Raw genomic sequence first — 22,656 nt, 5'->3', positions numbered from 1 at the left:
TGGGGGGGGGGGGGCTCTATCTGACTTGTTGCAGCTTCTAATGCATGCTGTAAAAAGCTTACAGTGTGCAGGGAAATCATAGTAAGGGATTTCAGTACAGGAGAGGCTGGAGTTCAACTTTATAATGAATATGGAGTAAATATGACCACTAAGAAGGCACATTATTGGGAATCCCAGCTGCATTATTAAGGCACACTCCTAACTGCCAAAACTAAATTATAAATGACAAAACGATCGCATTGAACCGCTATACATCTCCAGAACTGAAGCACACAGAGTACATCAAACACAGATAAACAGCATTAAAGTGTCACTTTTTTTGATAAATGCTGTATGGTATTGTTTGTATGTAATGAGCAAAACACAAAACATTCTTACCACCTGTAAAATTCAAGATTCTGCCAAATACTACCATCTCTCACACAAATCACATATCATTTCATAACACTTACAAAGTACTCTCCTTTAATCCCTTCATGACCAGTGACGCACAGTGTACGTCACTTGCATCGGGGACGTTAAATGCTGCCCCTCTTACGGGGCCCGGGACCGGCTTCACTGATGTCAGGGGTAAAGTTGGGGAGGAGATCGGCGAACGTCCGTTCATTCAGTGATTACATCAAGTCCCAAAGCCGTCAGTGCTGGGCTCCTGAAGCCCAGCAATAAGCTATTGAAGTGCGATCAACAGCTTATTTCAAGTGTAAAAGGTGACACAAGGGGTCTTTTGGATACCCCAATATCACCTTACAGAGGACCTGTCACCACTAATCTGCTATCACATGGGGGGCATGTAAGCTCCCGTATGTGATGGCAATTAAAGTTAAGAAATAACAGTTTTAAAATTAATATTAAATAAAATAAATGTAAAAATAAGAATTTTTTTTTTTTTAAAGTCCCCCGCGAGCAGGCACGTCTTCCCTTAAACACGCGTCCGATGCACCTACATATGAAAACGATGATCGCGCTACAAATGTTAAGTATCGCCGTGCACGCCGGAGTGAGAGCAATCATTTTAGGGCCAATATTTACACGTTTCTCTAAACTGATGACCTGTGAGGTCTTTTAAAGCCTTGTCTATGGACTTTTTGGGGTACTGAAATTTGTTGCAGTTTCGCGGACGCACACAATTTTCAACCTGGGCATGTAGGATATTTACTCGCCGTAACCTCATCTTTGATATTTTATAAAAACAATGGGTATTTTATTGTATTTTGAGGCATTTGAGTGCATTTTTCACTAAATGTTGGGGTTTGATAAAGGAGTTGCGCTAATATCGTGCAACATAAAACATTTGCAACTGCCACCATTTTATTCTATAGGATCTTGGCTTTCAGAAAATATATAACGTTTTGGGGTTTTAAGTCATTTTCAGGCTTAAAATGTGGATTATAACATGTAAACAAAAAATGGGAAAAAAAGGCCTAGGTCACGAGGGGGTTAACCACTCATTAGGTATTACAACTGACTATGATTCCCCTTGAGACAGAAGCTGAGGTGATGCAAGCCCTCATCAGCCATTACCACAAAAATCCAAACTGCACTTACAGTGGGGGATTTGCTTTTGTAGTGGCTAGCGTGTTGTTGTAAAATATCAAGCGCCTTCGATTCAGAGGTGGGTTTACAGCTTGGGCTGGCTCGTGATTTCTCAGATTCTTCGCTTCCAGAAACCTTGTTGCCATATGGGGAGAAAGGATAGCTGGGGGAGAGATAAGATCCTAAAAATGGGAAAGAAAAACATAAAAGTATAAAATGACGGTTACATTTTAACACCAAATCAAAGTTTCCCAGATTATACTAATAGTTTTCTAGGCATTTGTCAAAAATGTCCATCTCCAAAAAAATGTCAAATATCAGCAATCACAAGAGCAATGTACACTCCTCTAAATCAGATCTGCTGCATTAAAGGAGATTTACGCTTTCATCAAACCTCTTTACTACATAGACTAGATCCTAGTGACCTCTGGGATTTTATTTGGGCGATTCAGTGACATGCTGGCTGCTCTCTAGATATGTTTGATACCATTCAGTGCCTTCAAATTACACTATTCTTACAACTATCACCCGTCATACAGTTACACAGGCAGATCGGTATACCGGAAGGGTGAAAAAGCTATAATAGTGGGAATTGCAAGCGTAACCTCAACTGATGGCCAAAAACAGGAAATTAGGAGTTTCTAAGTTACTGCTAAGAAAATGAAATAAAAAAATAAAGCTGCAGGTGTAAGAGTGTAAGCTTTTTTCACTACTCATTCTTTGTCTGAATGGTAAGACTTTCTGATCAGGAAAGCTCACTTCACATGACAGAGCTGGGTCGATGAGCGATGCCACATGGGGAGTTCATAAACTATATAAGCTACAACCCCTGAGACTTGCAGCTTACACTGGGCTTTCCTTTACTACTGAAAGCTAAAAGAGTGGTGGTTAGTAAATGGAAGGCACGTGTATATGGCAAGGGAGGGCTGCCTTAAAGTGAACCTGTTAATATGTCATACATGGCCATTCATTTTCTTAAAAGCAACCATCCCTGGAATTCGTAGAGCGTCATATTCATAGACCTTTTGGAAACCAGTACATGAATATGGCACAAGCACCGACATTTGTGGTGTTGAGGTGCACTGAGGCTGGAGTGTCTATACCAGAGACTCCATCCTCAGGGCAGCTTAGTAACACTGAGCCTGATAAAATCACATGCTCAGCATCATTGAGCTCGGCCCGACCACTGCACCCGTCACATATGAAGATGCAGCAGAAGAGGACTTATGCTGTGGGTGGGAGGAGTCTGATGGGGAACTCAGAGACTAGTTCCTCATCAGGTCATATTTGGGTAATGTCAACCAGCATCCCCGGGGCCCTTTGTTTACATTCAGCTGCCGAGTGGGGAATCTCCCACGGGCCGCAGCCGAATGGGGCCAGAGATACGTAATTGGCTGCTTGTTGGGATGCCAATGACCCAGTGTCCTAGCAACCAATGATCCATGAGCAGGAAACGGTCACATTCATGAAAGCTTCCCAGCACATATATATCCTACTCTGAGCACTGGTGTCTCTGTGCGCCAGATCAGAGTTGATCTTAACTACTGCCAGTTTCCTAAACCTTTAAAATGGTGGTAATTTTTTAAAAATCTGTCGCAGCCATAGCGCCAAGTTATTAAAATGTTGGTAATAAGAACTACCTGAATCTTTTTAGGATGTCAGAATTGCAACCGAAACTGTTGCAAGGCTTTCACAAATTAGGCACAGGTTGTTTTAAAGGGACAATACAGCCAGAAAAATGCTATACATGCTTTATTGAAATTCCCTCCACAGAGGGCAAGGGCCCCACCACTGGACCTGTTGGCAGGGGGGAGGCTTTAATACTCGGGGGGCGTTGCTTTAGGAAAAAAAAAATGCAATAATTTTACTACAAAAATTTACATATGCCGTATGTCTTTAAACAGAAGTGATGAATGCCCAACTCTGTTGTACTGCAGCACTGTTTGTTTCTGGTAATGGCTCAGTTCACAAACACTGTGTACAGAGCCAATCCAAGTGGCTCAGTACCCTGGAATCGTTGCTGTTGGTCATAGAGAGCCCAATAACTATGATCACAGATGTAAACAACGGGAGGATTGGAAAAAGGAACTAATAAATGAATGAGTAATTCATTACTTTCCATCACTGTACAGATCAGGGCAGCAGCTGTAAGTAACAGTGATCTGTATATTAACCTTTTACCTCCCTTATCCTGCACATCATCCCCTTAAAATCTATCTTCCCACTGCATGTGGCTTACATCCCCCTCTCTGTGTATGATCTTTATGTCCTGTATGAAGTGCACCATAACCAAGCTCCGTATTCTAATCCCCTCAATACCAGCATGATTTATCATTTCCAAAAAATGTGGCAAAAATTAGATCAGTTTGCGTTGTGTACTGCCCAAAAAAGGGTACTTTTGGGGGTGTACACACTGCCCAAGCATTTTGGATATATATATATATATGTATGTAAAGAAACCCATTGGTTATTAAAACCAACCACAAGAAAGCTATTCCAAAAAAATTATATAAACTCGGTACAATGTTGCAAGTCATGGTCAGTGAAAGTATCACAGCACTGAGAACTAAAAAAAAAAAAATGCCTGGTAATACAGGCTGGTACTCAAGTGGTTAAAGCCAAACGTTTCATTTGTAGCTACACCTTTCCAAAGCAACATAAAAAAATCCTACAAACAAAACAGCAGTTAGGGCTACTTTACATGTGTCAGTGTCCTGCTAGAACTTAGCATTGCTGTCAGAAAAACAGAATGGGGCTGTTGGTTTTTTTTCCCCCCCAGAGGCAGTCAGATGTATATGGATGCATGTCCATTTACATCCACCTGCCTGTAGACTGGCATTGAGCTCCCTATCAGTTGTGCCTAAAAACTGACAGGCAGGTCGGAAAAGCTAAGTGGAAGGGGCCCTCGAAACCCACTGAAGCCTGACTAAAGTCTATGGTGTGATCCTTGAGGAACAGTGAGGACTTGTTTTAAATCTTTCAAATGCTTTTTAAGAATATGTAAGCGACGTGCACAGGTTCACTTGAAGTGTAAGATGGCCAAGTACCTGTATCTAGCACCAAAAGTGTCATTTTACTTGTCTGCCAAGTTATTGCACTGAATGAGTGAAGTACTATAGATATGTTTTGCTCTTGCAGGCGGGAGGCCAATTTGCAGAAAATTGTTAATTTCCTGTATGAAAACCAGAAAGGAGCAGTTTCATATTGACGGGGCTCAGCCACCGCTTCTGCACCTGTCTGTCCACTCCTATATCAAGCTGCTGGTTAGGCAGAATAGATGTGGTCATATTAAAGGAGAACTATGAGGTGAGTGTTTTTGACTCACCTCATAGTTCTAGCCGACCTGTGACAATGAGACTGTCACAGGTCTGTTCAGTAGATCGGGAGGTGAGCCAACATATACCGGCGTTCGCTCACCTCTCTATCCTGTCACGGCTCTCTGCCGTGACAGGGGAGGGGCTGGATTCCCCCCTCCCCGCCAGCACTGATTGGCGGAACGGACGGGGGAGGGGGCGGGCCCAGCTGGCTCTTCCTCTAGATAGGCAGAGCCAGCTGTCACTCACGCAGCTGGGCGGATCTCGACATCGATGTAGGCATCCGCTCCGGCGTCTCAGTATACCGCGAGCTGTAGCCGAGCTTAGGGTAACGGGAGGACGCTAGTTTGTGTCCTCCCGTTACCCTGAGAACTATGGGGAAAAGCCCTGACCCCATAGTTCTCCTTTAAAGACAAATGCTTTTCATAAATTAAATACAGACACAATTTTGTTGACCAACCAATGCATGTAAAATAGAGCATATGGCCTCTAAAGTGTGTTCATCATTCAGAAAACAGATTCCACATCAAGATTAGAAATAAGCTAATCCACTTAGACACAGTGGATTGAATGGCTTAGAAAGTGCCCTTACATTGAAGTTTGTGAACCCTAAAAGGAGCCCAAAGCCTACTGTCCATTAACTATTTGGGGGGATTGAGACGTGTTCTAGTAAATTGCTGTGCGATTAATACTGGCCTACTTTGCTTTTCTCCATAAGCTAAACAAAAATATTCATCAAGGGTATTAGAGATGCCCTGCCTGGCACAGATGTCTGAGAGCAGTCAGACTGTGCCTAGATGCCTAACCTCCTTTTAGAGTCAATGGCACATTTCATCAGCTTTTAATTGAAAAACATTTGCACTGTACTAATGTGGCAATCAAATGTGGTTTAATTAACCAAATGATAGAAACAGACATGTAAAGCAGATTTTTAGATCAATCTCCACTGCAATTGTGTCTTTCTTGTTGTAAGGGAGTGGGAAACAGCTGGTAAGGGGCTTCTCTTTTCTTCCTAAGAAAGGACTTATTGATGAACAAAGTTTGTAGTTGTCAACATAAAAACGAAGATAAAGAAAGGTGACAACTGAACTGAAGAGGAAGTGAAATGTACCAGAAAAATAAAGACACTGAAATGTGAGACTCCTCCATCAAAAATACTAAAATGTTGCTGGGAGACATTTTGGGTATGTTACTCTAAAATGACTCGAAGTATAAACAGCATTATTCCAACCAAACTGCACTTATAAAGTGTATGTTATGCCCGAGCAAAAAGCATATTACATGTAAGTGTGTGTTCCTAATTTTTATTTTTTTTGTACATCTAGCTCGTTTATTATGCTTCAATACCTCAGAAATACCTGGCTATCCTGCCCATTCCCCCTCTTCCCTTTTTCATACTGACCATACAAAACACAGAGGCGGGTCCATGTTGGTGTGATCAGGTTGTGTCTCACTGCTGCCTCCTTGTAGATACAGGACGCCATGTAGGCGCACAATGTGTCTATCTCCAGCATTCAGTTCATCAGCCACACCCAGCCCCGCTGTGTGATTGACAGCAGTTCACAACAGGAGCCTCTTGTCAAATCAGCAGCTGCTCATACCAAGCAGCGTAGTTGGGGACAACAAGTTTTCATTACAGCTTTTATTAATAAGGATTCCTTTTGTGAACTGTTTATTTTTTTTATGTCAAACTGTCCCCAGAATGTAGAAAGAGGATCTGAAAGAAGGCTAGGCGGTCACATGACTGCCGAATTAAACATCAAATAAGGTACAGAACCTTAATTTTTTATACTACTTCAACTATGGTAAACAAAATCTATTTACTATATTACAATGTGCTCACATGTACTTAAAGTAGTAGTGTGCTCATGTATAGTTATACATGGAATAGCATAAAAGGTCATTAAAATATCAAATCAGGATTAATGATCAATGTGCTGTTACTTTACTCCTGTCAAACCCTGTAATGCAGGGGTGGGCAACACCAGCCCTCCAGCTGTATTTAACTACAAATCCCAACATGCCTCTGTTTCTGCAAGTCAGGCCTGTAATGGTCAGTCTTGCAATGCCTCATGGGACATGGCCCCTGATGGTCCTAATAACTCAGTAGGAGTTCTAACTCTTTTTTTGACCCTGCTTTATCCAATCCTAAAAAAAAAAAAAGTTCTGGCTGACATACTGTACATTTTAAATAGTATGAAGTACGCATAGTTCTAAAAATACTCTGAAAAATAGGAATTTTTCTGTAAACCTATTAATATGCTAACCCAATACCTGGGTAGTTTTGCATCATGACTGCTGGCATTCCACGGAAGCTTGGATGGCTGGGGTCATAAGCTTGACTATAAGTATAGCCATGCATATATGGAATATAGGACTGATGTTGGGTAAGTGGCGATGACACAGGAACATGAGTACTAGTGCGGGGGTCCTTAGGCAGCACACGAAGGTCCTCAGTTTGTGGTCCCTTCGCTTCGACATTAACACCTTCTTTGCTGTCCTCTTTAGAGGAAGCTTCCTTGCTGCGACTCCGTTCTTCCTTGACCTTACGTTCCCTCTCTTCTTTCCATCTTTCATCATCAGCTTTTAAAGCATCTGTGTACTTGGGATAGACATAGGACCACATGCGTGATTCTGCCTCTTGCTGCTACAGATATTGTAAAAAAAAAAAACAAAAACAAAATTATTTTAACATTTTTGTACACTTTTACAACAAATCCTTATATATCTCTTAAAAAAGTAAAATGATTTAGATAGGTAAGTCTGGGTAACATTTAAGTTAGCCGATGCATACAGAGGCGGCTAAATTTGGTCTGGGCATCTATACTTAAATGACCTCGATGCACAACTGAATTATATTTAACTGCTGAAAGCAAACAGGGCTGGTGCAGACCTGGGCGATTCAGTACACAGTTGCACACAGCGGTTGCCGCGTGGCCCCATTGATTTCAATGGGGTTACATCTGCGTGGCAATCGCAGAAAAAAGGTACATGTATCTTTTTTTTGCGACACAACGCGTGGTTGTTTTAACCATGATTGTGTGCGATTGCACGGGTGGAATCAGAGCAGGAAAACCGCACGATTGGTGTGCCATTCGAAAATAATAGCACCACCAGCGTGATTGGCAGTTGTGCAATCCGCGCGGTATCGTGCACAATTGCCGCACGGTCACAGAACTCGCAGGTGTGGACCTATCCTCATGGCAGTCTTACAGCTTGTTCCAACTGCACACTGATTAGGTCTATTGTATGCTTTGTCTTGTAAGCAAGGTTCTTATATGAGGCTGACAGCAATAAGGAACACAGACCTGGTTGGCTGGTATGGCCGGCATTACCTTACAGTCTGCTTTACGTAGCATCATAGGAGGCTAATATAGAGAGAAATACATTATCATCATATATCATGCAGGTGTACATGAGACAATTGCTTTGAATATAATCAGTTTTCGTGTCAATTTAGTTTGTTTTTGATATGATAAATATTTTAAATGCTGTCAATATGTACAGAGATCAGCAAATTTGATGGTACCCTTATGGCTTATTAAAACGATTCATTACGCCTTAAAAGTGATGATGAAAGCAATTGTCTCATGTATACCTTCATGCCTTTGTCTTGGAGTAAAGCAAAGAAAGATAAATTATCGCTTATTCTACATTGATATTCTAAAATGACCCAGACAGATTCGATGGTACCCCTGTAAGAGATTAGAAAGAATTGGATCATGGTAATATATCAAACTGTCTCATGTAATTAGTATCAGGCATATCTTCAATCCTGTAATCAGTAAGTCAGCCTATATATATATATGGAGAAAAGTTGTCACTCTGCTGTTTGTTATTGTCATGTGCACCAAACTGAACATGGATCAGAAAAAGCAAAGAGTTGTCTGAGGAGATAAGAAAATTATAGATAAGCATGTCAAAGTTAAAAGTGCTCACACACCTTACAATTATCTGCAGCTTTTCTGTGGTCAGATGGAAAAAGTGCAACAGATTGGCCCAGGTGGAGATTACTCCATCCACACAGTTTAGTGTAGATGGAGGAACCTGTTGCACCTTTTCCATCTGACCACAGAAAATCTGCAGATAATTGTAAGGTGTATGGCCAGCCTAAAGGCTAAAAATACCATCTCCAAGGAGCATGGTGCTCCTGTGGCTACAGCTGCAAATATTAAGAGGGTTAAAGGTCCATGAGAGTGTAGCCAATCTCCCTCCTCGATGTGGCCACAAGCGGAAACTCAATCCCAGACTGAACAGAATTATAGTGTTAATAGTCCCAGAAACCTACCTTGCGCTACCTTGCTAAAACAAACTGTTGCCCAACACACATTCATTTAATTGGGTACTTTAAAAAATAAGTCCCCAGGCAATATCTGCATGTAAACAGACCACATAACATAAAGACATCATCAGACAAACAACAACCATTTCCGTTTATAGGCTTTCCATGTATCCAACTTAGGAAAAATGTATAAAAGTTGAATATCAGCTAAAACCAGAATCCATTTCCCGAAATATTGCCAAAACACTCATTGGGTACACCTGAAGTCTACCCAACACTTATATTTTAGTTTCACATATCTGCTAAAAAGAAACCATCTGGTATCTGATATAGTTCAGGAAACCTATGGGTGAGATATCTGCACAGAAAGAAGAAAGGGAAGGCAGATGGATCATGTAACAATGCAAGCCTCTTGGCAGCAAGCACTTTGCATGGGATAACATTTCAGTGCTTGTCATCATATATGCTGTAATATTGGGCAGTTCCTGAAAAGCTGCAGTACATCTACACTGTGATAACTGGCCACATTTAAGGATAAAACTAGAAACCTGTTACACGTTTCTCACATACATAGCAAAAAAAATAAAATCCTAAAGACACAAAAATACAAGATGCCTGGAAATAGCAGTGATATTAACCAATGAATCACATGTACAGTTATGTTCTATTGATTAATGCCTGGAACATTAAATTGTCACCATTCAAGTTCTCTGGAACATCAGATTCCTCAACCTCTGGACTAGCAGGATACTAATAGACAAAGCATGTTTCCAGGTCCAATGCATAACCAAAACACATCTATATATAGGTACATCAACTGATGAGAGGTGAAAGTCCTCAACACCAACACTTCTGATATACCACCATAAATGATTCCTGCAAATGCATGTGAGGTGTTACCTTCCCTACTCTACCCAAAACTTAAAAAGATTTGACTAGAGCGTAGTCTAAAACTACTCCAGGCAAATGACTAATTAACCCTTGCAGTGGGGCTACCCCTGTACTGCAAGGGTGAAGTGCTGGTTTTAGTCTAGGTAGGGTCAGAAATAAAGATATACTCACCTGATCTTCGATCCTGCCTAGCCGCTAGACTTGTGCTCGCAGCCTCTCCCCACCAGTAGTCTAATGACCGTGCATTAGATGTAAAAAATAGTGCATTAGATGTGACGACACCAAGGGAGATTCCACCGCCAGAACCAAAAGGAGAGAGACAGAGCCTGCTGGGACCAGTCTAACAGCCAAGGCAGGATCAAGGATTAGGGGAGTATATCTTTATTTTAGACCAAACGGTAGCCCCACTGCAAGGGTTACTTTGTAAAATCCCTGGAATTGTTCTTTAATGAAGCTGGGTAGGTAGAGGGGCAAAAAATGCTACTACAGCTTGATCTAAGGACATAGACAATTAAAGCTTTTAAAAAAAAACATGCATTTGATAACGGTACAAGCTTAAATACCTTACATTACAAAAACATTTCATGAATGCACTTGTGTTGATATTGAAAATAAAAATGAATATTTTCTTACCTGTCTATACCAAAGGACAGGGTCTAGACCAGCCTGCCTATTACATTCGCTTACAGGTTTGGAAGGTTCTGCAGTTTCCTTCCCTGTGTGTCCTCCTCCTTCTGACATTTTTGTTTTTAACATTTCTGGCTGCTGCACTGACATTTTGGCAGATTCCTCAGGCTTTGGAATAATCACAGATTTGCCAGGGTCAGGCCCGGGTCCTAGCTCCTTAGGCTTACTGGAAGAAGACTTCCCTAAATCTGTCAGACTTGGAGCTTTTGTGAGTGTAGGAGGTACTGAAGACTTGTGTTTCCATTCTTCCTTTAGAGAAGCCTCTCTGTCTCTCATGGCCATCTCGTTTTTTTTTTCAAGGCTACGTTGTTGTTGCTGCTGCTGTTGTTGCTGTTGTTGCTGCTGCTGCTGTTGTTGCTGTTGCTGCTGCTGCTGTTGCTGTTCCAGGTTCTGTCTTTGTTTCTGATGCTCCTCATACTGTTGTCTATATGCTGGGTTAGTACTAAGTAGATGGGCATGATAGCCTTGATCAGTGTAGCCATAGGGAGGCACATAGGCATACTGATTATAGTAGAGTGATTGCATGTACATGTTAGGACGCTGCTGAATAACTGAAGGCTGCTGGCTAGTGCTCAGCTCTGGCTTTTTATCTTCCGGTTGCTCAACTTTCATTTTTACTTCAGTAACTTCCAAGTCCTCCTCTTTCTTGACTTTAAGTGGCTGACTTTCTGGTGTAGTCTGACCAGTAGGATTCATGGCACCAGGACCAGGACTGGAATGTGCATAGTTTGGAGAATAATAGGTTTCAAATGTCTGATAGTAAGGGGATTCTTTATTCTGGGGCTGAGGTGGAAAAAGGGACTTTTTGGCACTTTCCTTCACCATCTGCTCTGGATCCTTGACCTTTGTGCCTTCCATTTTGCCTTCCCCATCTTCACCTGCATCAGAAATATCAGAGTAAGCTGGACTGTTCGTTTTAGCTGAAGCCCCTTCTGCCCCATTTTGGGTCACAACATGTAGCGGTGTCATAGGCTGATTGGGACTAGGGTTCTCCATTCGGTTTGAAGTACTTCCTCCTACACCTATAGAGGGACTGGGTGCATTGTCTGTGAAACTATAGATTTTGTCAGCCTCAGCCTTAATACTGGCCAGGCGGCTCTGATGAGCATCAGAGCCATTAAGAAGTCCATCCCCTTTGCTTGAACAATCAGCGACTGCTTCCCCATAAGGACTTTTCCCGTCTTCAGGACGACCAACTTTTATGGAAGTTCCAGGACTTTCTTCATCCCTTTGTTCCTTCTTCTTTTTATCCTTTTTCTTTTTATCTCTTGATGGTGTTAATGCTGGATTAATACTAGATGGCTCTCCCATAACTGTTGGTTTGGGCTGTATGGGCTTAAGTTGTGGGCTAGTAGGCATGGTTTGTACTACTGTGGGAGTGAGGCCAGTTGAAGATCCAGGACTTGAAGCGGTAAAATTGGTCGCCTGAATAGTATACATCTGTTGTGGAACTATAGCAGGTGCAATGGGACGTGTAGACTTAACACTTTTTGATGAAGCCAATTTATCTTGTTTGTTATTCCCATTTCCTTTCTTTGCATCTTTTTCACCCATTCGCTTCTCTTGTGACTCAAAACCATCATTGCTTGTATCATCCGCCGCCATGGGGCCTTCATCTGACCCATCATTAGAAAGTGCTCCGGGGTCAGTGTCACCTTCAGTGCCCATTTTCTTTTTGCATAAACCTTTACTTCCGAGCTTGGAAGAAAGTGTAGGACTTGGTGGTTCAGTCAAACGAGTCTTAGGTGTGGCAGATCTGGCAGGGGAAAGAGAACCCTTCTGAGAAGGAAAAGTACCATTGCAGCCACCCAAGTCAAGGTGGAGATGAGGCTCCTCCCCACACTCACTATCTCCATCTGCCTCTGGCTTACTGTCATCATCTGTGTGTGCATGGGCCTGATGGTATTTCAGGCCATTAATGTGCTTGTATTTCTTGTTACAGTTGGGGTGTGGGCAGTCTATTAATATCGGTGAAGAACAATTCCTATCCAGTGCAGCTGGCTCTACCTTGATAGTGCTTAATGGTACTGTTAAAGGCAAGGATCCAGACAATGGGGCAGACGAAGATCCCATAGAATTTGTGCGAGCACGTTTACTCCCTTTGGAATCTTCTGAGCTTGAAGTCAGTTCAATGTCAGATGGGGGCTTGCTTTTTCGCTTGCTAGCGGATGAGGGACTAGCTTTTATATCCTCCGACGTATTACAAGGTGGTTGACGATGATCTCCTGAATTCTGGCTTCCACGTCTCCCTTTGTTGTTTGCTCCAGCACGCGTCTTGCTGCTACTACTGCTGCTACTGCTTGCACCTTTACCATCAACAGCTGGTGTGCCTTCTGCAATGGGAGCGTTGCTACTTGGACGCATGCGTTTACCCCTCCCCCGTCCATTCCGCATCTCCAAGTCACTGGTGGGAGAGTCGCAGAATCTGGAGGGGGAAGGAAAAAGAAAGGGAGCGTGAGGAATTTCATTTTTAAGAGCAAAAATGTACATTTTGAGAATTTGCTACATAGATATGCCACAACACAAACTTACCTAGGTGGTGCCCAATCATGCCGTGTGCAATCCAGCAGTGTGCCAACATAGGTCTTGTTTCTCCAAGTCACATTTACTACCAGCATTCCTAGAACGTAAAGAAAATACATTTAGTGGTAAGAAAAGTAATGTTAAAAAAACAAAACCTCAGCAGAATGTTGAAAATGTAAGATCAGGGGTGTGGAAATCCTATTGCCCGACACCTGGGACATGCAGTTGCAGGCGCCGGGCAAGTCAGCTGCCTTTCTCCCCGCCGGCCCACACGCTCCCCGCCATGGTTTTTAGGGTTCCCCACTCTTCTGGGAAACCAGGGACCACGACGAACTAGTTCAGGATGGAGTGGGGAGCAGAGCGGAGAACCTTCGTCTTCATTCTCCGGTCTGCTCTGTGTGAACACAGAGAGGAACACTGTACTCGCAGCCTTCCTGTCTCAGCTGCCACTCCTGTATTGGAAGAGACAGGTTCAACAATAAAGAGAACCGGTCACCTCCTAATGCTAACATACAGGGGCTTGTTAGCCCCTGTCTGACGGCAATAAAGTCAAGTGGAAAAAAATTACAAAAAATAAAAAAAGATAGTTTTTTAAAAACATTTCCACACCCCTGAAGATGTCTGCACATCACATCTCTCCGATTATACAATGGCCTCTAAACTAGGTGGCCTTTAAATCCATCATACCAATATTACACTGTATGGAGTAGGAAATATGTACTGATCAACAAAAAAAAAATCAAAAGCAAAACAAATTTTGTGTTATTAGTGCAGCTTTTTAGAAAGAAAGACTTACACTATGTTAAAGGAGAATTATCACTCAGACTCATAATTTGAGCTGACCTGTGGCAATGAAACTGTCAGGTCGACTCAGTAGATCGGGAAGTGAGCGAACACATACCATCGCTCGCTCACTTCTCGATCTATCCCTGCAGAGAGCCGTGACTGTCACTCATGGCTCCCTGCAGGGATTCCCCCCTCCCCTGTCCGATCCTCCAGCCCTGACTGGGGGAACGGACAGGGCAGGTACAGCTGGCTCTGCCTCTAGATAGGCAGAGCCAGCTGTCACTCACGCAGCTGGGTGGATCCAGACAAAATTGTCGGGATCCGTTCCGGCTGCAGCATCTCGGTATACTGAGCTTAGGGTGCCGGGAGGACGCTAGTTTGTGTCCTCCCGTTACCCTTAGGAGAACTATGGGGAAAAGCCCTGACCCCATAGTTCTCCTTTAAAGTTCTATACTTTTGTAGTAAATAGTACATGGGTTAGAACCTCAGGTCCCTTTTGCTGTGTTACCCTGGACATACCATTGAATAATATAGAAAAAAAAAGAATTGGCTTTTGATAAACCCTTAACCTCCTGCCGTCCGCCCTTTGAGAAAAAACGGACGGACGGCAGACTCCCATTTGCGGGGTTGCCGTCTCCAGACGGCATTTTTTTCCTGCGTGCCCATTGGCAGGAAAAACCCGTACATTCAGCACAGCCGTTACCGGCTGTTTCTCATACAACCGATCGGCGGCTCTATAGCCGCCGATCGGTTGTATGGGGTGATTTGATCTGTTTTCTTTAAAGTCCCCCACCCCCACGTTTACGCACATATAAACGTAAACATGCGTTAGATGCGTCAGCGCACGAAAACGACAATTGCGTTACACATCGGCGCGAACGTCGCAGTGAGAGCAATCATTTTAGGGCCATCAATCACTGATAACACTAAACTGATGAGCGGTAAAAGCTTTTAAAGCGTCGCCTATGGCCAATTTTGGGTATTGTAGTTTGAGGTTTCGTGCATGCGCGCAATTTTAAGGCTTGACATGTTTGGTGTCTTTTTACCCGACGTGACCCCGTCTTTTATATTTTACCAAAAAATTGGGTAATAATAAATGTTTTATCATTTAATATAGGGGAAACTTTTTTAAATTTTCGGTAATTTTTCCTTAATATAGTAAAAAATAAAACCCCCAGGGGTGAATAAATACCACCAAAAGAAAGCTCTATCTGTCCCCAAAAAATGGTATAAAATGTATTTCAGTACAGCGCTGCATGACGGAATAAATGTCAGTCAAAGTAACGCAGCGCTGAATATTGAAAAATGGCCTGGATGGGAAGGGGGTTTAACACCGCGGACTTCAAGTGGTTAATTATTACATATAGCTGGATAAAGCCCTAGGAAAGGGGTAGGCAAACTTCTGACCTCCAGCTGGGGTGAAACTACAAATCCCATCACGCATCTGCCTCTGGGAATCATACCTATGGCTGTCAGTCTTGCAATGCCTCATGGGATTTGTAGTCTCACCAAAGCTGGTGGCTGAAGTTTGCCTACATTTGCCCTAGGGGCATACATATAAAGCAGTGAATCTGGCATTCAAGCAAACATTCACTGGTAGTGAGTCTTCTGGGTGCATGCATTTTAAATGACAATGATTCATCACCACCAAATAATGGTTAGTGAAAATAACATTCACTGCTTTACAAACAGAACCTTTAGTGTAGTAACAGCTGAAATCATTAGCCAATGAAAGAACAAATGAACTGAATGCGTTAAATCAGTGGTTCTCAACTTGTGTAACCTCAGAACCCTTGGTCATTAAGTCGTGAACCACATGTGCGTTCCAATGCAGAGGATCAAACTGTGGGTGGGAGATGCATTTGGGGTGCCATTCAAATGAATGTCAATGCAATGCACTTCCCGCACAAAAACGTGTGGTATGTGTGATTGCATAGTTCAGTGCGTTAATTGCAGGGGACTGTCCAGGCACCTCTACAGGGCACGTAAGGGAGCTGAAAGCAATGCATGTATGGATGGTGCTCCCTAGGCGGCCATAGCCCCAGCCCACCCCAAGCTAACACCAGGCGCTGGGCAGCATATTTTGAATAGCTGCTCGGCACGAGAACTGACAGTACCGCGTTAGGTGGAGGCTGAGGAGCCACTCGGCAACCCCCTGAACATGAGTTTGCAACCCACCAGTTGAGAACCACAGCTTTGATAATACTTGATGATGAACTCTGCTTTGCTAGACGCAGAATCGGAGTATAAGCATTTAGATGTATTCTGACTGCACACAAAAATGAGTTTTGTTTTCTAACTTGCTGAAGGCGAATGCCCAGATGGTAAGATCAGCTGCCATTACAGTGATCCATAATGTCTTGCCCATAGTATTAGGCAAGGAAACACAGAATTACTAGCGGTCATCACCACACAGCTATTTTGTTTATTTTATGTAGACTCTAGCTAGATAATCTACAGTACAAAGTCAGTAGTGTGTCAATGTAAAGTACAAAGTCTGTTTGTATATAAAAGTGAATTGTTTTAGTAACAGCCTTCAGGGGGGAAAAAAATTAACTGGGTTCCCAGTTACCCATTAAGAGAAGGAAAATAATGATATCTAAATGAAAAGCCATTTCACTTGTGCAGCAATTAAACAAGCAGACAGCCCGGGAACATTCAGAAAAAGCGATTGATACCTACACCTGCAGCTTTCCTGAGTCATTTAACATAGCAGATGGCTGCACAGCTGCAGGAGCGCTTTGCAGCGTAAGCAGGTATGAATAACCCGGCATTCAAGCAGCCTGTAGAACAGTCTCTCAGACAGCATGGCACTGCTACAAACCCCAAGGAATCCCATATTACATCATATCAGAGCTCACAGACTACCATGAGGCTGGTCCCTCTGGTACATGTCTGCACCAAACATCTGCCATTGTAATTAACCCATAGGAAGGCTTACATATTACAGGTACATTTGAAACATATGACAGCAACACTGTTTGTACAAGTGCATCAAATGTACAATTTCTGGGATTCAGATAATATCGGTTAAAGAAAAACTCCAGGAAACTCTCTCAGTAACCACTGCACGTGCGGTCACCTCGAGTACCACAGATACTTATATGATGTAAGACCATAGGAGTGCAAATGGTATTTGGAACCTACAGGGGGGGCGGGTAATGACTCGACCGTCCGGCTACCTGATTGGCCAGCTTCCCGACCAATCAGGAATCTAAGCGGCGAGTCATTACACGCTGCCCGGCTTCCTGATTGGCCGGGAAGCCAGCTCCATGCTCCCTCATCACCAGGTGAACAGGGAGCATGGAGCCAGCTTCCTGGCCAATCAGGAAACCGGCCAGCGTGTAATGACTTGCTGCCCGGCTTCCTGATAGAGGAGGTTCGGGTATAGGGCTAGGCATCCTACTCGCCAAAATACTCGGCATCGGCACCAATACCGATACTAGTATCTGTGCATCCCTAGTGTCTAGGTGCTAAAATAACAAAGATACATGTAAGAATTGTTATACATATGCCTAGGAGTTTAAAGTCTGTTTCTATACATACAAAGGCGTGTTACATTTCTGAAATCACACCGTGGCCAATTGTGACAGTAGTTCTTAAAGTGTACATATACCCAAAACCTTATTTTTGGATACAGTAGGGAAAGGGTTAAACCTTTGTCAGTTTATTTCTTGCTGTCCAAGACCGGAAGCGAGATTTCCATATACTTCCTGTCCAGGAGATACAATAGAAAGTGAGATGACAAGAACACTTCTACAAAGTGACAGGAATTCTGCTTGTACACAGTTGTCACCGGAACAGATGTCCCGACTTCAAGATTTCCCATTAAATCTTGTTCTAGCGAAGACTCTACAATTTTGGATTTCTCATCACTTACAGTCTTGGTGATAATGGTGACCAGGACTGACAGTGAGGGTGAATCTAACTAGTGGAGATCTAGATAGTAATAGAATTTCTAATCCCTTCCTATTCTTCTAAACCTAAAGAAAAAGGCTTAGGCTTTACAGACATTTTAAAACTCTTCTTTGTATAATGCTAACCATCACCTAGGGACAGTAAAAAGGGTATCCAAAAGTTAAAGGACAATTATATTCCAAGCATAAGACTTACCATCTTCAGTCTCCTGCCATACAATGCCTTCCAAGTTCACGCTGGTGCCTGGTTCGCATGGTCCAAGACATTCTGGTTCAGTGGCTAGAGCGACATCACTGGTGTTGACACCGACAGATCTTGTGCGTACCATGATCTGCTCACATGGAGAGGAGATGTCATTGTTCACCATTGGGACCAGCAGATGCAGAGGAAGCCCTGTAGCTGCACACACAGGAGACTCCATCTAAGAAAAGGAATACAAAATTGTACAGGTGAATTTGGGATAAAAAGGCAGAATAAACTGACGAAAGAAAAAAACAAAAGCATGCATGCACTTGGAGATGATGACTTGAGTCAGTGGTACATTTTATTATATACTTTGTTTACCGGTTTACAGATTTCAGCTTCACCTGGCGACCTCTAGGATTTCCCAGGCCAAATGAGAGAGATAATCCTACCTGTGCATTGAAAAATTTGATGGGAATTCTCTGTACCATCTATACAGAATGCCCAAAATGCACCAACCGCAAACTGTAAGCTATAGTCAAGAAGGGGGGGGGGGGACAAATTCACATGTCCACTCCTCAAATTTTTTTTTCCAATCCAGGAGCCAAAAAGATTGTTTTAGAAGCCAGCTCTATTAACAAAAGCTAGAGAAAACCTCAAACGTTAGGTGCCAGCTGTAATTTTTAAGGAGCATTGCCTATCTGGCCCTGAAATTTGTCCAACCTTGGTCAAGAAGAATATTCAAACTCTGGCTCATAATCAAACCCTTCAAAGATGCGTTTGTACCTTACATGCCATACATAGCTCTGCATTAGTCACATGAGCGACTCAGATTGGACACCATTTCCCTTTCTACTACTGGCATGCAGGATGGAATGCGTGGATGTCAATCATCTGAAGAAAGACCTGTGCTGCACCAAGCAACCAATTAGATTAGAGATAAAGGAAAACAATCTCACTAGTTGCTATGGTCACGGGTAGTCTTACATCTAGAGACTTTCATACATGTAGTCCAATAAGGGCACACCAGGATTATTTCCGTTATGTTACCTCCTGCAAGCCAAGCATCACCCAAAAGTAGCTGAAATGAAGAAACTTATTCACGTTTGGCAAATTGTATGGGACGCTGGTGAACAGCAGTGATTTGTCCGCAGAAAGTCGTGTCTTTGTATGTTGGGGTTAGGGTTGAAGGAGCGGGCCTCGTTCTGCACTGTTTTTGGATTTCTCATCACTTACAGTCTTGGTGATAATGGTGACCAGGACTGACAGTGAGGGTGAATCTAACTAGTGGAGATCTAGATAGTAATAGAATTTCTAATCCCTTCCTATTCTTCTAAACCTAAAGAAAAAGGCTTAGGCTTTACAGACATTTTAAAACTCTTCTTTGTATAATGCTAACCATCACCTAGGGACAGTAAAAAGGGTATCCAAAAGTTAAAGGACAATTATATTCCAAGCATAAGACTTACCATCTTCAGTCTCCTGCCATACAATGCCTTCCAAGTTCACGCTGGTGCCTGGTTCGCATGGTCCAAGACATTCTGGTTCAGTGGCTAGAGCGACATCACTGGTGTTGACACCGACAGATCTTGTGCGTACCATGATCTGCTCACATGGAGAGGAGATGTCATTGTTCACCATTGGGACCAGCAGATGCAGAGGAAGCCCTGTAGCTGCACACACAGGAGACTCCATCTAAGAAAAGGAATACAAAATTGTACAGGTGAATTTGGGATAAAAAGGCAGAATAAACTGACGAAAGAAAAAAACAAAAGCATGCATGCACTTGGAGATGATGACTTGAGTCAGTGGTACATTTTATTATATACTTTGTTTACCGGTTTACAGATTTCAGCTTCACCTGGCGACCTCTAGGATTTCCCAGGCCAAATGAGAGAGATAATCCTACCTGTGCATTGAAAAATTTGATGGGAATTCTCTGTACCATCTATACAGAATGCCCAAAATGCACCAACCGCAAACTGTGGGACAAATTATTATGTCCAATCCAGGAGCCAAAAAGATTGTTTTAGAAGCCAGCTCTATTAACAAAAGCTAGAGAAAACCTCAAACGTTAGGTGCCAGCTGTAATTTTTAAGGAGCATTGCCTATCTGGCCCTGAAATTTGTCCAACCTTGGTCAAGAAGAATATTCAAACTCTGGCTCATAATCAAACCCTTCAAAGATGCGTTTGTACCTTACATGCCATACATAGCTCTGCATTAGTCACATGAGCGACTCAGATTGGACACCATTTCCCTTTCTACTACTGGCATGCAGGATGGAATGCGTGGATGTCAATCATCTGAAGAAAGACCTGTGCTGCACCAAGCAACCAATTAGATTAGAGATAAAGGAAAACAATCTCACTAGTTGCTATGGTCACGGGTAGTCTTACATCTAGAGACTTTCATACATGTAGTCCAATAAGGGCACACCAGGATTATTTCCGTTATGTTACCTCCTGCAAGCCAAGCATCACCCAAAAGTAGCTGAAATGAAGAAACTTATTCACGTTTGGCAAATTGTATGGGACGCTGGTGAACAGCAGTGATTTGTCCGCAGAAAGTCGTGTCTTTGTATGTTGGGGTTAGGGTTGAAGGAGCGGGCCTCGTTCTGCACTGTATGCAGTGATTAAATAGGCAGGGAATGTCTCCTGGCTGAATAAGTTCATTACTATTTCACATGAAGGGGAAGAAATGAATAGTGGTGGAGCAGATATACAGGACAAATCAGTTGGCGCACAAAGGGACTTTAATTAAAGCTGCTCTGCTAATTAGCGAGCAGTCGTGATGGTAATTTGCACGACACACGGAATAATTACCAGAGCTTCTCTTTCAACTAATAACTAGGTGCCGGAGTTTAGGTTTAAACTTTCTATCGGAGAGCAAACACGAGGGACCGCAAGGGACCTCAACAACAGGTTACAAACTGAGGGCAAAGGGCAACAATGTGTTTACATTGCTCAGGAGCCAAGCAAGGCCTGGAATCACCCGCACAGCCTCATATTTTCCCAAACCCTCTTCACTGCTACAAACAGCAAAACTGAATGAAAAGGTATAGCAAGCCAAACAGCAAGCAAAGCCCATATTCTAAAACAAGCACTCATATCCAAGACAAGACTTCGGTCTACAACTCGAGGCAAACCAATGCCTTAAGGGTAACGACAACGGTGGCTGCCTTTTTCTAGGCTACACATTTAAATGTATCCTTCCATCTACTGAGGTATAAAATACCAAATAGTTACACGCTTTAAGAAAATGAAGTATGTCTGCAAGCAGGTTTCTCCCAGAGTGAAAGTGTTGAGTTTCAATTAGCGGAAACACTCTCTCCCTGGCAAGGCTCCAGCTTGCAGTCACACTTCTCTCTAGCCTTGGTGCCCCCTATCTAGCTTCATAAGGCTCAGACGTCAATTGGCAGGAGGGCTGCACTACATTCCGCGTGCTTACAATGGGCTTTCCACATAGACATGGCTGTGCAGACACCTAACAGGCATTAATGCAAAGCCCTCTACAGCACAGAAGTCTGGGCTACACATGGGATGTACTGCACTCACCTCAGCGAAAGCTTGTGTCTTTTCAGAGCTTTGCTGTGAATACTTAATGTCATGTGAATATAGGCTGTATATGTTGTCATGGAAGCCCTGTGGCCAGGAAGAGGTTAACCTGCTTTAATGCACGTCAGTAGTCTCAAGCAGCAAGGCGTTTAATGAACCAAGAGAGGTGGTAATGGTCAAAAGCTGGATGCAGCACAAAAAAAAAAAAGAAGAGCAGACTGAGGATTCAGGCGTTAAATTCGATCAATTAAATCGGCAAGCACCCACACAACTTACATAAACATAAAATGTGTACACAGCCACATTTACAGGGATATTCACATGGCAGCACGTGCACAGGAGAGGCAGCATCAGAAGCATACAGACATGTACTCACCTGACACTTCCTCCCCTTCCCCCACACACACCCCGCTACTACCAACCTCACACAGGAGCCGGCTCTCTCTCTAGCACAGGCACAAGGACAAGATGGGGAGGTATCCAATTAAGTCTTTATTTTACCATTACCTGCAGGCTGGGAGGAGACGGTGTGTGTGCCTAGAGACACTGGAAGGGGTGGCCAGTGGCCCCTTACCAACACCTACAATTACACAGGGCTTGGGAGCAATACCGCTGAGATGACAATGAGGATTGAGCACCGACTCTCCTGTTACACAGGGGGAAACAAAGGAGAAAGGGAAAAAAAAAAAAACACGAATGCAGGATTGAGGCAGAGGGAAGAGTAAAATCACTCACAGTGAAGCATATAACAGGAACAAAACATTCTGCAGAGAGAGAGCATAAACGCTGCTTATTTCCCAGTAATCAGCATGGCAACCATTCTGCCTGCTATCACACTACACATCAGCAAACTGGCCTTCAAGGTCTCTGCTGGGAGCATTTCTGCCAATCACATTCCGTTTTCTAAACCCATTCCTAACATGAATGCAATGTTTACTTAAGATCAGCCAATTAAAAAAAAAAAATCACTGCTTGCAGAGAGA

At 43.0% G+C, this 22,656-nt stretch overlaps 1 protein-coding gene across 3 annotated transcripts in view; it reads right to left on the bottom strand.

Moving 5' to 3' along the window:
- ZNF609 (zinc finger protein 609) overlaps positions 1 to 22,656 on the bottom strand; it is an 82,753-nt gene that overhangs the window by 6,339 nt on the left and 53,758 nt on the right. Inside the window, exons 3-8 of one of the 3 annotated variants that reach the window (XM_018553002.1) lie at positions 19,587 to 19,812; positions 13,240 to 13,327; positions 11,071 to 13,132; positions 10,654 to 11,016; positions 7,122 to 7,494; positions 1,546 to 1,715 (exon numbers count right to left, since the gene is read on the bottom strand). In XM_018553002.1, the coding sequence (XP_018408504.1) occupies positions 1,546 to 1,715; positions 7,122 to 7,494; positions 10,654 to 11,016; positions 11,071 to 13,132; positions 13,240 to 13,327; positions 19,587 to 19,812 (3,282 nt within the window). The remainder of the gene's footprint in view (positions 1 to 1,545; positions 1,716 to 7,121; positions 7,495 to 10,653; positions 11,017 to 11,070; positions 13,133 to 13,239; positions 13,328 to 19,586; positions 19,813 to 22,656) is intronic. The other 2 variants (XM_018553003.1, XM_018553004.1) reach the window with 2 other exon arrangements.

Source organism: Nanorana parkeri, unplaced genomic scaffold (genome assembly GCF_000935625.1).
Source record: "Nanorana parkeri isolate BGI_ZX_2015 unplaced genomic scaffold, ASM93562v1 scaffold105, whole genome shotgun sequence".
In the NCBI taxonomy this organism is placed as follows: domain Eukaryota; kingdom Metazoa; phylum Chordata; class Amphibia; order Anura; family Dicroglossidae; genus Nanorana; species Nanorana parkeri.
This window is presented reverse-complemented; position numbering and strand designations above follow the sequence as displayed.